General features: G+C 34.8%; 1 protein-coding gene across 3 annotated transcripts in view; it reads left to right on the forward strand.

Annotated features, from left to right (window-relative positions):
• Positions 1 to 14,936, forward strand: part of ITGBL1 (integrin subunit beta like 1) — a 267,344-nt gene that overhangs the window by 145,340 nt on the left and 107,068 nt on the right. For all 3 annotated transcript variants that reach the window (XM_063651087.1, XM_063651086.1, XM_054445790.2), the window contains exon 7: positions 645 to 791. In XM_063651087.1, coding sequence (XP_063507157.1) covers positions 645 to 791 — 147 coding nt within the window. The remainder of the gene's footprint in view (positions 1 to 644; positions 792 to 14,936) is intronic.

Consider the following 14,936-nt stretch of genomic DNA (forward strand, 5'->3'; position numbering starts at 1 on the left):
CAAATCCACCAAATACTCCTTTCCGTTTTTTCTTTTTTTTTTTTTTTTTTCTGTTTTTTTGAGACGGAGTCTCGCTCTGTCACTCAGGCTGGAGTGCAGTGGCATGAACTTGGCTTACTGCAATGTCCGCCCCTCCGGGCTCAAGTGATTCTCCTGCCTCAGCCTCCTAAGTAGCTGGGATTACAGGTGCACGCCACCACGCTTGGCTAATTTTCGTATTTTTAACAGAGACCAGGGTTTCACCATGTTCATCAGGCTGGTCTTGGACTCCTGACCTCGTGATCTGCCCTCCTCGCCCTCCCAAAGTGCTGGGATTATAGATGTGAGCCACAGCGCCCAGCCCGAATACTCCTTTAAGGCCCCAGCAGACCAATACAATCACATGCACCTGGAATTTGACAGCTTGAAGTTTATAGCCTTACTAAACTGTTTATCTTATCTGTTGCTTTTCTTTACCCCTCAAGATCAAGTCATATAAATCAGTTATTTAAGAATTTGAGAAAAATGTGCCTTTGCCTTAATGTGTTTATATCATGTTCATCAAGATCCTGACTCATTTGTGACATTTGCTGTTAGAATGAAAACTAATTCCGACTTCATTATCTTTATGTACATTTTTATTTTTTGCCACTCTCACGGTGAAGGTCATGGACAGTGTAATTGCGGAAGATGTGACTGCAAAGCAGGCTGGTACGGGAAGAAGTGTGAGCACCCACAGTCCTGCACACTGTCAGCTGAGGAGAGCATCAGGAAGTGCCAGGGAAGCTCTGATCTGCCTTGCTCTGGGAGGGGTAAGTGAGGTCTCAGGGCTTGCCACGGCCTCTCCATCACGATTCAAATGAATTCAATGCACACACATGTTTTTTTTGTGTGTTTGTTTTTTGTTTGTTTTTTGTTTTCTGCTTTTTTTGTTTTTTATTTTTTATTTTATTTTTTATTATTATACTTTAAGTTTTAGGGTACATGTGTGCAACGTGCAGGTTTGTTACATATATATACATGTGTCATGATGGTGTGCTGCATGCATTAACTCATCATTTAGCATTAGGTATATCTCCTAATGCTATCCCTCCCCCCTACCCCCACCCCACAACAGTCCCCAGAGTATGATGTTCCCCTTCCTGTGACCATGTGTTCTCATTGTTCAATTCCCACCTATGAGTGAGAACATGCGGTGTTTGGTTTTTTGTCCTTGCAATAGTTTGCTGAGAATGATGGTTTCCAGCTTCATCCATGTCCCTACAAAGGACATGAACTCATCCTTTTTTATGGCTGCATAGTATTCCATGGTGTATATGTGCCACATTTTCTTAATCCAGTCTATCATTGTTGGACATTTGGGTTGGTTCCAAGTCTTTGCTATTGTGAATAGTGCCGCAATAAACATACGTGTGCATGTGTCTTTATAGCAGCATGATTTATAATCCTTTGGGTATATACCCAGTAATGGGATGGCTGGGTCAGATGGTATTTCTAGTTCTAGATCCCTGAGGAGTCACCACACTGACTTCCACAATGGTTGAACTAGTTTACAGTCCCACCAACAGTGTAAAAGTGTTCCTATTTCTCCATATCCTCTCCAGCACCTGTTGTTTCCTGACTTTTTAATGATTGCCATTCTAACTGGTGTGAGATGGTATCTCATTGTGGTTTTGATTTGCATTTCTCTGATGGCCAGTGATGATGAGCATTTTTTCGTGTGTCTTTTGGCTGCATAAATGTCTTCTTTTGAGAAGTGTCTCTTCATATCCTTTGCCCACTTTTTGATGGGGTTGTTTGTCTTTTTCTTGTAAAATTGTTTGAGTTCATTGTAGATTCTGGATATTAGCCCTTTGTCAGATGAGTAGGTTGCAAAAATTTTCTCCCATTCTGTAGGTTGCCTGTTCACTCTGATGGTAGTTTCTTTTGCTGTGCAGAAGCTCTTTAGTTTAATTAGATCCCATTTGTCAATTTTGGCTTTTGTTGCCATTGCTTTTGGTGTTTTAGACACGAAGTCCTTGCCCATGCCTATGTCCTGAATGGTATTACCTAGGTTTTCTTCTAGGGTTTTTATGGTTTTAGGTCTGATATGTAAGTCTTTAATCCATCTTGAATTAATTTTTGTATAAGGTGTAAGGAAGGGATCCAGTTTCAGCTTTCTACACATGGCTAGCCAGTTTTCCCAGCACCATTTATTAAATAGGGAATTCTTTCCCCATTTCTTCTTTTTGTCAGGTTTGTCAAAGATCAAATGGTTGTAGATATGTGGAATTATTTCTGAGGGCTCTGTTCTGTTCCATTGGTCTGTATCTGTTTTGGTACCAGTACCATGCTGTTTTGGTTACTGTAGCCTTGTAGTATAGTTTGAAGTCAGGTAGCGTGATGCCTCCAGCTTTGTTCTTTTGGCTTAGGATGGACTTGGCAATGCAGGCTCTTTTTTGGTTCCATATGAACTTTCAAGTAGTTTTTTCCAATTCTGTGAAGAAAGTCATTGGTAGCTTGATGGGGATGGCATTGAATCTGTAAATTACCTTGGGCAGTATGGCCATTTTCACGATATTGATTCTTCGTATCCATGAGCATGGAATGTTCTTCCATTTGTTGTTATCCTCTTTTATTTCATTGAGCAGTGGTCTGTAGTTCTCCTTGAAGAGGTCCTTCACATCCCTTGTAAGTTGGATTCCTAGGTATTTTATTCTCTTTGAAGCAATTGTGAATGGGAGTTCACTCATGATTTGGCTCTCTGTTTGTTATTGGTGTATAAGAATGCTTGTGATATTTGCACATTGATTTTGTATCCTGAGACTTTGCTGAAGTTGCTTATCAGCTTAAGGAGATTTTGGGCTGAGACAATGGGGTTTTCTAGATATACAATCATGTCATCTGCAAACAGGGACAATTTGACTTCCTCTTTTCGTGATTGAATACCCTTTATTCCCTTCTCCTGCCTGATTGTCCTGGCCGTAACTTCCAACACTATATTGAATAGGAGTGGTGTGAGAGGGCATCCCTGTCTTGTGCCAGTTTTCAAAGGGAATGCTTCCAGTTTTTGTCCATTCAGTATGATATTGGCTGTGGGTTTGTCATAGATAACTCTTATTATTTTGAGATACATCCCATCAATACCTAATTTATTGAGAGTTTTTAGCATGAAGGGTTGTTGAATTTTGTCAAAGGCCTTTTCTGCATCTGTTGAGATAATCATGTGTTTTTTGTCTTTGGTTCTGTTTATATGTGGATTACATTTATTGATTTTCATATGTTGAACCAGGCTTGCATCCCAGGGATGAAGCCCACTTGATCATGGTGGATAAGCTTTTTGATGTGCTGCTGGATTCTGTTTGCCAGTATTTTATTGAGGATTTTTGCATCAATGTTCATCAAGGATATTGGTCTAAAATTCTCTTTTTTTGTTGTGTCTCTGCCAGGCTTTGGTATCAGGATGATGCTGGCCTCATAAAATGAGTTAGGGAGGATTCCCTCTTTTTCTATTGATTGGAATATTTTCAGAAGAAATGGTACCAGCTCCTTCTTGTACCTCTGGTAGAATTCGGCTGTGAATCCATCTGGTCCTGGACTTTGTTTGGTTGGTAAGCTATTAATTATTGCCTCAATTTCAGAGCCTGTTATTGGTCTATTCAGAGAATCAACTTCTTCCTGGCTTAGTCTTGGGAGAGTGTATGTGTTGAGGAATTTATCCATTTCTTCTAGATTTTCTAGTTTATTTGTGTAGAGGTGTTTATCGTATTCTCTGATGGTAGTTTGTATTTCTGTAGGATTGGTGGTGATATCCCCTTTGTCATTTTTTATTGCGTCTATTTGATTCTTCTCTTTCTTCTTTATTAGTCTTGCTAGCGGTCTATCAATTTTGTTGATCCTTTCAAAAAACCAGCTCCTGGATTCATTGATTTTTTGAAGGGTTTTTTGTGTGTCTATTTCCTTCAGTTCTGCTCTGATCTTAGTTATTTCCTGCCTTCTGCTAGCTTTTGAATGTGTTTGCTCTTGCTTCTCTAGTTCTTTTAATTGTGATGTTAGGGTGTCAATTTTAGATCTTTCCTGCTTTCTCTTGTGGGCATTTAGTGCTATAAATTTCCCTCTACACACTGCTTTGAATGCGTCCCAGAGAGTCTGGTATGTTGTGTCTTTGTTCTCATTGGTTTCAAAGAACATCTTTATTTCTGCCTTCATTTCGTTATGTACCCAGTAGTCATTCAGGAGCAGGTTGTTCAGTTTCCATGTAGTTGAGCGGTTTTGAGTGAGTTTCTTAATCCTAAGTTCTAGTTTGATTGCACTGTGGTCTGAGAGACAGTTTGTTATAATTTCTGTTCTTTTACATTTGCTGAGGAGTGCTTTACTTCCAACTACGTGGTCAATTTTGGAATAGGTGTGGTGTGGAATGCACACACATCTTAATTTAAAAAACAGCTGAGACCCCTGAATGAGGGGCTATTAGTCTTTTTAGAACTAATAATAAATCCAGTCTCCATGAATGAAAGTACGTGGAGAAATATGTTTCTCTTCCTGTATATATATGTCTTTTGCACACAGACACTCTCTCTCACTGTCAGTCTACTTTAGCCTTAAGGTATGTTCAATTTCAGTTCAGTTCAGTTCAATGTTACATTAAAAAAAGAAACACAGTTTAGACGTTTGCTTAAAGCTTTCTGAATGAGACCATCTAATTGCCACTGACATTTATGAAACCCAGTAACATTATTTTGAGGACAGTGTTGGCTTTTGAAAATTCATTGTATAAACAAATAGCTATGAATAAGCTTTTGCCATTTTAGAAGGAAGGCATGTAGCCTCAGGTGTGTTCTTGGTATCAGATCAATACAAATTGGAGAAGGACAAATTCATCTGGAAGAACACGGGTTCCATTCCTCTTGATTTATCAAAATAAGAAATGCAATTTCACTTCTCACATGAGAATAGCAAAGTTAATATGAAATATGCTTTTGAAGAACTCATAATTGACATTATTACCAATTTTGTTCAAGAAAGAGGAAACAGAGAAAGACTTTCTTCACTTGAACATTAGATCAGAAATTTAATTTTACGTTGCATTTTTCTTTTTTAAAAAATGTATTTTAATATGGATACAATTCACATACCATAAAATTCACATACCACTCAGTATTTTAATATATTAACATAATTATGCAGCCATCACCACTGTCCATTTCCAAAAAAATGTTTATCATCATAAAAAACCCTGTTACCCTATAGCAGCCACTCCCCATTCTCTTGTCCCAGAACCCCTAGAAACCACCAATCGACTTTCTGTCTCTTTGGACTTGTCTATTCTGAATATTCCATACAAATGGAATCATAAAATATGTGATCTTCTTGCATCTGGCTTTTTTCACTTAGCCTAAGTGTTTGCAAGGTTTTTCAAAGTTTTAGCATATGCCAGTCCTTCATTGCTTTTTATGGCTGAATAATATCCTGTTGTATGGATACACCACCGTTATTTAATCCTTCATCAGTTAATGGGCATTTGGACATGGGGTTTCTACTTTTTGGCCATTATGAATAATTATGCTGCTACAAACATTCCTTTGCGAGTTTTTGGGTGGACATGTCTTTTAATTTCTTTGGGGTCTGTATCTGTGAGTGGAATTGCTGGGTCATAGAGTGACTCTGTTTTACCTTTTGAGGTAGCGCAGGACTGTCTTCAAAATGGCAATACCATTTTACATTCCGCCAGCAGCGTGTGGAGTTTCCAGTTTCTCCACATCCTTGCCATTTCTTGGTATTTTCTGTCTTTTTGATTCTTTAGAGTATTGTTTATAAAGAAAACTCCATAAAGTGTCTCAGATTGTTTGCAGCATAGATATTTTCTCATATCCAGTATTTTCCCCTAATGGTTGTAAGTAGAAGAGTGGAGGAGTAGGATATGGGTATAATAATTTTTTTTAATTTCAGAAGTATTTTTGACTAGCCCTGTATTTCACCAGCAACCCCAGACAGGAACCACTGCTCTATCTGCATTGTAATATTGTCATTATAGTGCTGCATAAGCCATCATGCTTTTAAAGTAATAAAGAATAAATTCATATCCCTCAGACTGCTTAGTTACCAACACTTGTAATCTACAGCAAAAATAATTTTACATTATTATTTTACATTTACAAAAAGCTTTATCTATTGGGCCCAGCCATGTAAAAAAATGAACATAGGAAGGCTAACCACTGTCTCTTTTTTAAAAAAAATCTGTGTATATTTTCAAAAATGTATTATAATCCTGGGGACAATTCCATTTCAAATTGAAAACCTTGGGAGGGAAAGAAAATGACTTTATCTCAAAAATAGATTTTTGATCTTGAGGAAACTTTTTCAGTTACATTTAAGTTAGAGAACTTTAGGTACAGTGATTTTTACTGTTATCTTAAAGTGATAAACAAAGCAAAGGGAGGTCTGATATCTTAAAACATTATTTAAAGGGTTCACATTTGGTAAAATTATTTAAACTCCAAATGGTTATGTCACTAGTAGAAGTAAACAGAACAGAAACCAATAGGGATATGCACTTATATTTTAAAACAAAGAAATGAACAAAATGTATACTTTTAACAAATGCTTTTATATTTTGAAGTTAAAAATGTCAAACCATATAATAGAAAAATAAGAAAAGCATACAAAATAGCTCTCAAACAGAGAAAATCACTGTAAGTATATACTTATACCAATGGTTTTCATTTGTCTCTAAATTTTTTAATATGTAGAACAAGTAAAATAAAATTATTGGGGACTTAATATATTGATCTTTTATAAACTCCACTAGGTTTTTCCTCAAACATGCATATTTCCTGTCTTTCTCGAGATTCACTAACTTATTTAATTACCATTTTTTAAGCAATAGAGTATGTTTAAACTTTATTTTATTAAAAAGGTGTTGAATAAATGTATAGAATTAAGGTTTTTAAAATTGTTTATAATACATTTCAGCCTCTTGAAGTACTTTAAAACTAAATAAGCTTCATCAGTTTCCTTACATGAGCAAAGTGATTTTGCAGGGAATCATGACAATATGTAAGATTTTTGAAAAGGAAAACCAATAATTTATGACAGCCAGTTGAGTGCTTTTGGTCAAGGTCAGGGACTCTTTCTTTCTCATAGTGCCATATCTGCAAACTCATTGGTACTGGATGTTTTGAAGCACATGACCAGTATGAAAACTTTTAAAGAGTTCGTTTTGCAATTTATGAATGAAAACTGCAGCTGTGGTTACATGAGTTAGGAAAGCAATTATAAGACCCATCAGTTTCTCAATCCTGCCAGCCTCATCAGCTCACCAGCTGGAAAAAAAAATCCTAGTAGAATATACTGAAGTTCGTCAGGGACCAGGTGAAGTCCATAGATATACGATATAAGGATAGCCTTATACCGTATATATTTTTTATATATATATATTTTATATATATATTATATATATATATTTTATATATATATTATATATATATTTTATATATATTTTATATATATATTTTATATATATTTTATATATATATTTTATATATATTTTATATATATATTTTATATATATTTTATATATATATTTTATATATATTTTATATATATATTTTATATATATTATATATATTTTTTATATATATATATTTTATATATATATATTTTATATATATATATTTTATATATATATATATAGCCTTCACCTGGTCCCTGACGAACTTCAGTATATTCTATTAGGATTTTTATATATATATATATAAATATATATATAATATAATATATATATCATATATATAATATATATTTATATATATAATATTATATATAGGGTAATATATATATTATATATAATATATATTATATATAATATATAATATATATTATATATAATATATAATATATATTATATATAATATATATAGCCCTATATCATATATATGATATATATAGCCTTATATATATATCATATATGTGATATATATATAGCCTTATATCATATATATATCGTATATGTGATATATATATCAGAAATTAAGTTAAATTTCTCATTTCTTATTTCTGCTGGTGGTGACTAAGTGTGATCATTATGTCTTGAAGGTAGAATAACTTAGATAATATCTTACATTCTCTATCCTGTGATTCCTTGATTTCTATACCATATTGGCTGTAGATATATTTTCATGTAACTAGATGTAGCTCATATAGCCAATATAGATATAAAGACATTCGTCCTAATTTCGGTTCCTGGGAGTAAAGGTGGGAAAACACTTTCTCTAGTCTCCTAGTGTTCTGCTCAAAAACTATAATGGCTTATGATAGACTAAACATTAGTTTTACATTATTCCTGATTAAAGAATACATCATTATTATTATCGATGTTCTCCTGAGCATCAGTTTGACTTTGGCTTAAAAAAAATGTGAGTAAAATTAGTTTGCATCACATCTGAGCAGAAGCTATAAGAGGCAGGGAAAAATCTGCCATTCTCTCAGGCAGGAGGATTTGCAGCGCAGGAGATCGTCTCTGACCCATTAGCCTGGGTCTCTGAATGGGGATGGGAAGCAGAAACCTCTGTTAATCCACCAATGTTCTATGATGTGAGTGAGAAAGAAACTCCTGTTGTTTTAAACAAGTGAGATTTTGGAGGGAGGTGTTATTGCAGGAGAACCCCTGACTGATAATCGATTCCCCATATAAAATGTAGGGAATGTGGTTAAGCCAAGGTAAACAAACACAACAAAAATCATACTTACGTAATTTATATTTTATATTATATACATAATTTATAAATGCCATAATTTATATTCTTGTAGCAGGATTCATGTACAAATTTCTTAGTATTAATTCTTGGATATGGAATACATAGGTCTAAAAAAACCATGCATATATTTTATAAATGATGTATTTATGCTGTTTTATCAACAGCATTTATGTGCACTTAGTCAACAGGTAAAATGATAAGAACATTGAATACATTTTTTAAAATTTCCTAAAAACACAATGAGGTAGGAAGACATATAATTATTATTCTTTTTACAGAAAAAGAAATTAGATGTCTGAACAGTTTGCCATTTTACATAATTCCAGTGGTGCAAGTTTAAAAAAAATTAATGCATGTTCTCTGACTCCAAGATTGTTGTTTTGGATAACTTACAGGTTCTTGTTACATGCCAATTTATTGGACAATATATATTAAACATATTTCCTGTTACAAATATAATTCTGCAGAATAATTGAAATGGCTGCATAATATTCCATTATATAGTTGTAGCAAAATAATTCAATCAATCCTCTTTTTATTAGATATCTGTATGTTCTCTTATTCAAGTTCTAAATGCCATAATTTATATTCTTGTAGCAGGATTCATGTACAAATCTCTTAGTATTAATTCTTGGATATGGAATACATAGGTCTAAATGAAAAACAAAATAAGTTAAATATTTTGAAGAAAAAAGTCCAATTTATAATCTCTAAAATAAATTATACAGATGTGCTCTCCTGCCAGGGGCATAAGAAAAGTCTTCTTCACCCACCACTAGTGACAATTTAAATAATCTGTTAGCTCTTCTCAATGTATTTTGCTGTTGGTGTTACAAACTTTTGCCATTTATCAAACTTCTTTCATTGACTTCTATAGTAATCAAAATGAATGATTTATCTGCAGGCATTATTATTCAGAGGCTTGTGTTTTCAGTATTTGCCTTCTTTGATCATCGTTTGTCCTTGTGTCTAAGTCATCCTTTCGTTTGATACTGCAATCCCATGTGCTTTTCTTATCTGTCCTGTTTGCCTTTTGGTTTTCTTTTATCAGACTTGTTCTAAGAGGTATTGCATATGTTTTAGTTCCTTAAACATGTAACCATACACCCCCATAAGGGAAGGTGTGAAATGGGGGAAGAATGATAGATGGAGGCTAATTATTTAATATTGTGACTTCTAGAAAATAGAAACCATGTCCTCATTTTTCTCAATTAGCATGCTTTAATTAATGAATTAAGAATTGTTTCAATTCCCTTACCTAGGAACATGCTTTCAAAGAATAATAGCATGCCAAATTCTCACCATCTGGATATTTTTCAATGAAGTCACCATTTATCTTTCCTTTTTATTGGCAAAGCCCATCTTTAATTTCCTGTTTTATATTTCAGAGAAGTTTTCATGATACATGCTTTCTTTCCCCCCCCTGTTTTTTTTCTGACCTGTGTGTTTTTTACTCTATGTAATTTTGGACAGCTGAATCATTACCTTTCTTATTCATGTTTACAGAGAGTTTATTTATTTGGAACAAAGAGAAAGTTTAAAAATTTGGAAGTCCTCCAAACATTTTCATTTAAGCAGCATACCATATATAGTGATTCTGATTATATTTTAAAATTCTTTGTGGCTTAATTAACCATCTTATCATAAGTTTGCTGCTGCAGGAAATGTGCTGAGTGTTTAGGTGACAAGAGAACCCCAATGTGTTCTTCCAGTAGTACTTTGAGAAAGCAAGTGGGATTCAGATTTACTCTTTTCTGAGCTTTCTGCTAGATTTATTCATTATTTCTGCCAGTGCTAGAGGACCCTGGAATAGTCATGCACTGAGTTATGCCATTTGAAAACTAGTTTTTATAAACTATAGCCAAAGATGATAAATAAATGACCCTGCAAAATTAACTTATTTACTATTTCTTATCCAAGAGGAATGGTCCTGCTTTTAGTGTGCATCAAATAAGGAGAAATATAAATGAATTGGTGAATTGTTTCAGAAGGAAAGGCCTGGACTTTGTCATGTTATGGACATTAAATGACAAAAATAAGCCTGCATACCACCAGGGAGTCTTCCATGCACCCTTGAACTGACAATGCCCACTATTATGGCTTGTATATGCTCTATTACCATGCAATAGCCCATAATAGTAATATTACATGTAGAAATAGAAAAGCCTGTTTATCATTTGCTTTCTTTGTACTCGTTATGATATCTTAAACTGTATATGCATCGTACATTTCAGAACACATCAGGAATGTAATTGTTATTTATTATGAGGTTATTAAGGATAGTACTGACATGAGAAGACTGAGATCGAGGGAGAATTAAATAGGGTGCTTCTGGTATCCTTTATCTATCTTTTTGATGCACTTGGATTTCTGTGTTGGGACATTGTGTATTCTCATAGAGATAGCCAAAGGTGCAGGTGCTCAGAATAGTCATCTACTTGAAGGTCCTAGTTAAATCCAGTATTAAATCTCTCAGTCATATGATGAAGCAGCATTTACTAAGCTAATGACATAATCCACATATGTGAAAGGAAATTATTAAAGGGAATGGAAAAGAGCCTTGTTAAATAGAAGAGACGATCTCATTCAAGTTGATTTTTCAGAGACTCCCCTTTGCAGTGGGTATTTATGTTCCTTATTTCTCCTCTTGTGTTTGATCTTGCCTTTCATCTTGCTATTGTTATATTCAACAGAACAGAGAGAAAAGAAGACTCCAGAAGCTGAATTTAATAGTTTTGTTTATTTTTAAGAGATGATAGAAAATAATTCAGTGGAAAATAATAAACATAATATATTTTAATTAACTGAAGTTTTTCTAACTAATAGTCCCGAAAACTGTATTACTACCAAGTAAGAGAGAGTATTTTTTTCCTGTTCTAAATAAACAATCTTTATCTATGGCAACAGAACAGTTTGTATCAAAGATAGGAACTGATCCAAATAAATAGACAAGTTTCATTTCATTTTGCATTATTTTTATGTTGTAAGTTGAAAACCAGTGAAATTCTTTGGCTAAGATAACTTCCTATTAAAGACTGCAACCAATATTGTCAAAATCTATTTGAAACGAAAATAGAAAATTGGATTTGAATTTAATTCCAATTTCTCCAAGCAAGCTTAAAATAAATGTGACAGCTATGACAATTTTGTTACTATGATTATGTATTTATTTCTATTAAAACACTAAAATTATAGTGCAGATTGTAGTGGAGAACTTTAAAAGTTATTTACCTGATTTCATTCAATATAAACAGGCAAACCAGATACTTTTATGGGAAACAATTTGCTCTGGTTATCAGCCATAATCTTCATAGAATCAGCCTCAACAGATGTTCTTTCTAATCGAAAACCAGTGAAGCAGAGTGTTATCCCTTTGTGTAGCCTGTAGAGTCACATAGCTGATCAGAACCTGCGATGCCACTCTTAGGATACACAAAACTTAATAGGGTTGGTCATTGTGCTATAGTTGCAAAATGAATGCAGATACTCTCTACTCACAGCATACAGAAAACATGTACATCATATTTTCATAAATGATGTTGCTTATCATAGTTAATCTAATATTTATTGATCTTACCACCATGTATCTCTGGGCTAAGCTAGTGGTCAGAAAACTGGGGTTAGGCCTACATTCTCTTTTTGTAAATAAAGTTTTATGAGATCATCACGCTCATTTGTTTACATATGGCTACTTTCTTGCTGTAATGGCAAAGTTGAGTAGTGGCCACAGAGAGCACATGGCCCACAAAGCCTGAAATATTTCTCATGTAGCCCCTTACAGAAAAAGCCTGCTACCCCTGAGCTAAGCATTTGTGATAATTGTGACAAATATGTCGGGAGAAGGGATTGAGTGTCTTGAGAATCAGAGGAAGATGACATTTGCTCAATTTGTGTGCAAATGTGGCTTCATGAAATGAGTGAACCTAGTGGGTGTCTGCAGAGATGAATAGTAGCATTAGCCAGATGATAATTTAGAAAAAAAATGAAAGGACATCCCAGGTAGGAGGAACAGCAGGGACAGAAACTCTGAGTTATGATGGAAATAATGTGTAAAGAACAGGAAGCATACTCACTTGTGATGATTTAGAAAAAATAAGAAAATGGTGGGAGACAGCCTGGGGGGAAATATGTCTCTCCCCTCTTACCTAACTTCTTCTTGTGTGATTGACAGGTTTCAGACAGAAAAAGCCGCGTCTTTGCAGAGCTCTCTATGTCATAATTGTCTTATGAGGTTAATCGTTAGTAAAATGATGTCATAAGAACGCCAAGTTAACGTTGCTTCATGCCCATCCATTAGGTCATTGCTAAAATGCCAAGTTTTATTTAACTGAATTTAGTGAGATTCAAGTTTTTCCATGAACAAGACAAATAGTTTAGCATCCTTTCATGTGCCCTTCTGCACCTCGTATCATGTTTACTTAACTACTGACAGAAGATGAGAAAACAAACACAAATCCAAAATTGTTTAATTCAAAGGCATTTATATCAGCAAAGTATTAAAATGACAACTGTCAGCAGTCAGATTTGTAGTTTGAGAATGAGATTACTATTATCTAGATATTGGGTACGTATATAGATACCTACACGTTTAAAATGGGAAAGGGACACGTTGCACAGTTAGTTGAACAGTAAGCTACTGGGTAGAGGTGAGTAGACCCTGAGTTAGTCTGGGTTCAGTCACTAGCCAGCTGTGTGACCCAGCAAGTCATACACTGAACTGGCAGCAAAACCCTGCTCGGTAACCTTGAACTTAGCTCCATAAGCTTGCATTGCCTCCCTTTAACCTCTCTTTGCAATAAGTGAATTTGACACTGTGTTCTGACTCATCTGGACCCTAGATTTTATATCTACTCAAATGGATACCATGCCTGTCATTTCTGACATACCTTCATAGCAGACTTTGTGTCTGGTTTTGCAAAGCTAACTAGACAGACTAAGATGCGACTAACTACGCCTCATGAGAATCATGTGACTAACCCATCGTTCTTTCAGACTCTGCTTTCTACCAAGAGTCTGCTAGGGATTCAAACTAATATATTCTTCCGTTATGGCAGTCTTTCCTTTGGAATATAACAATTTAAGATGGACGAGATTTTGGTTCTCCATAAATATTTATTTTTCATGTGTTGCCTACTATTTGGATAAAGGCAAAAAGGCAAAATTCTTTGGCTTCCTATTTAAGTTTATAAATAATTTTGGCCTCTTTGATGCTCAAAATATTCATGCCATGTGGATGTTAGTAAATAATACCAAATGGCCTGGCATGGTACAGTTGTAAGCTGCTTAAGATTTGGGTGGTCTCTAGGGTGAAACAGCAAATATTTTGAGGTCATGTATAAAGTCCTTTATAAAGATATTAACTCTTTTGCCAAGATTTCTTTGCAGAGCCTTGTATTGTATAATAGTTAACTAAAGGAAGTTAAAAGGAATGTGAAAAACATAAGAAAATATGGAGTATGTAGTGCCTGGTAAAGTCTCTCCTATTGCTTCCTTTAATTTGCTGGAAGTCTGGGTATGGTTAATGATACTGTTGAGTTATAGTTGCAATGGTGAGAGTGAATTGCAAAACTCACCCTCTTGAGTGTAGTTTAATATAATTATTAAAAAAAAAGGTGGTAGCAAAATCCAAGTGACATGATTTATGCTTGAGTCTAGATATATTCTGGATAACTCTACATAGAGAGGAAAACCCAGAGGGATTGCAGTTTTTAGGTTAGGCTTCTTAATAAATAAGATTTTGGATGTGTTAGGAGGCCTGGAGTCTTGTGACCACACAAGGGTATGACAGAGTGAGCACAGGCCGACACTACTCACCCCCGCTCATCTGTTCATCAGTGATACTCTCCTCTTCACCGGCAAGGTCCCTGGAAACGCTATTAACAGGCATCAGTTTCTTGTTTGGGTAGAAAGACACACACGCTGCCAACGCCATGCCTTCCCTCAGCGTCCGTAGCTTACCAAATCAGCCAGGCTCCAACTGTGAGGGCATGTGCTCTGAGGGGCAGGAATGGAAGACATGGCCATGTGGCTGCATGACACCCTCATAGAGCTGATGTCTCACACCACTTATTATTAATGTGACTCTGTAGAGTTTTGTATTTTAAAAAAAAACTTTTTGGACCCTTAATTTTGTTATCTATAAAAATGGCATTATAACAATTGCTGTTTACTCTGAAATGTTGTTGTGAGAGACACTTGAAATGGTATATAGGAAACTTCTTT

Source organism: Pongo pygmaeus, chromosome 14 (genome assembly GCF_028885625.2).
Source record: "Pongo pygmaeus isolate AG05252 chromosome 14, NHGRI_mPonPyg2-v2.0_pri, whole genome shotgun sequence".
Classification (NCBI taxonomy): Eukaryota; Metazoa; Chordata; class Mammalia; order Primates; family Hominidae; genus Pongo; species Pongo pygmaeus.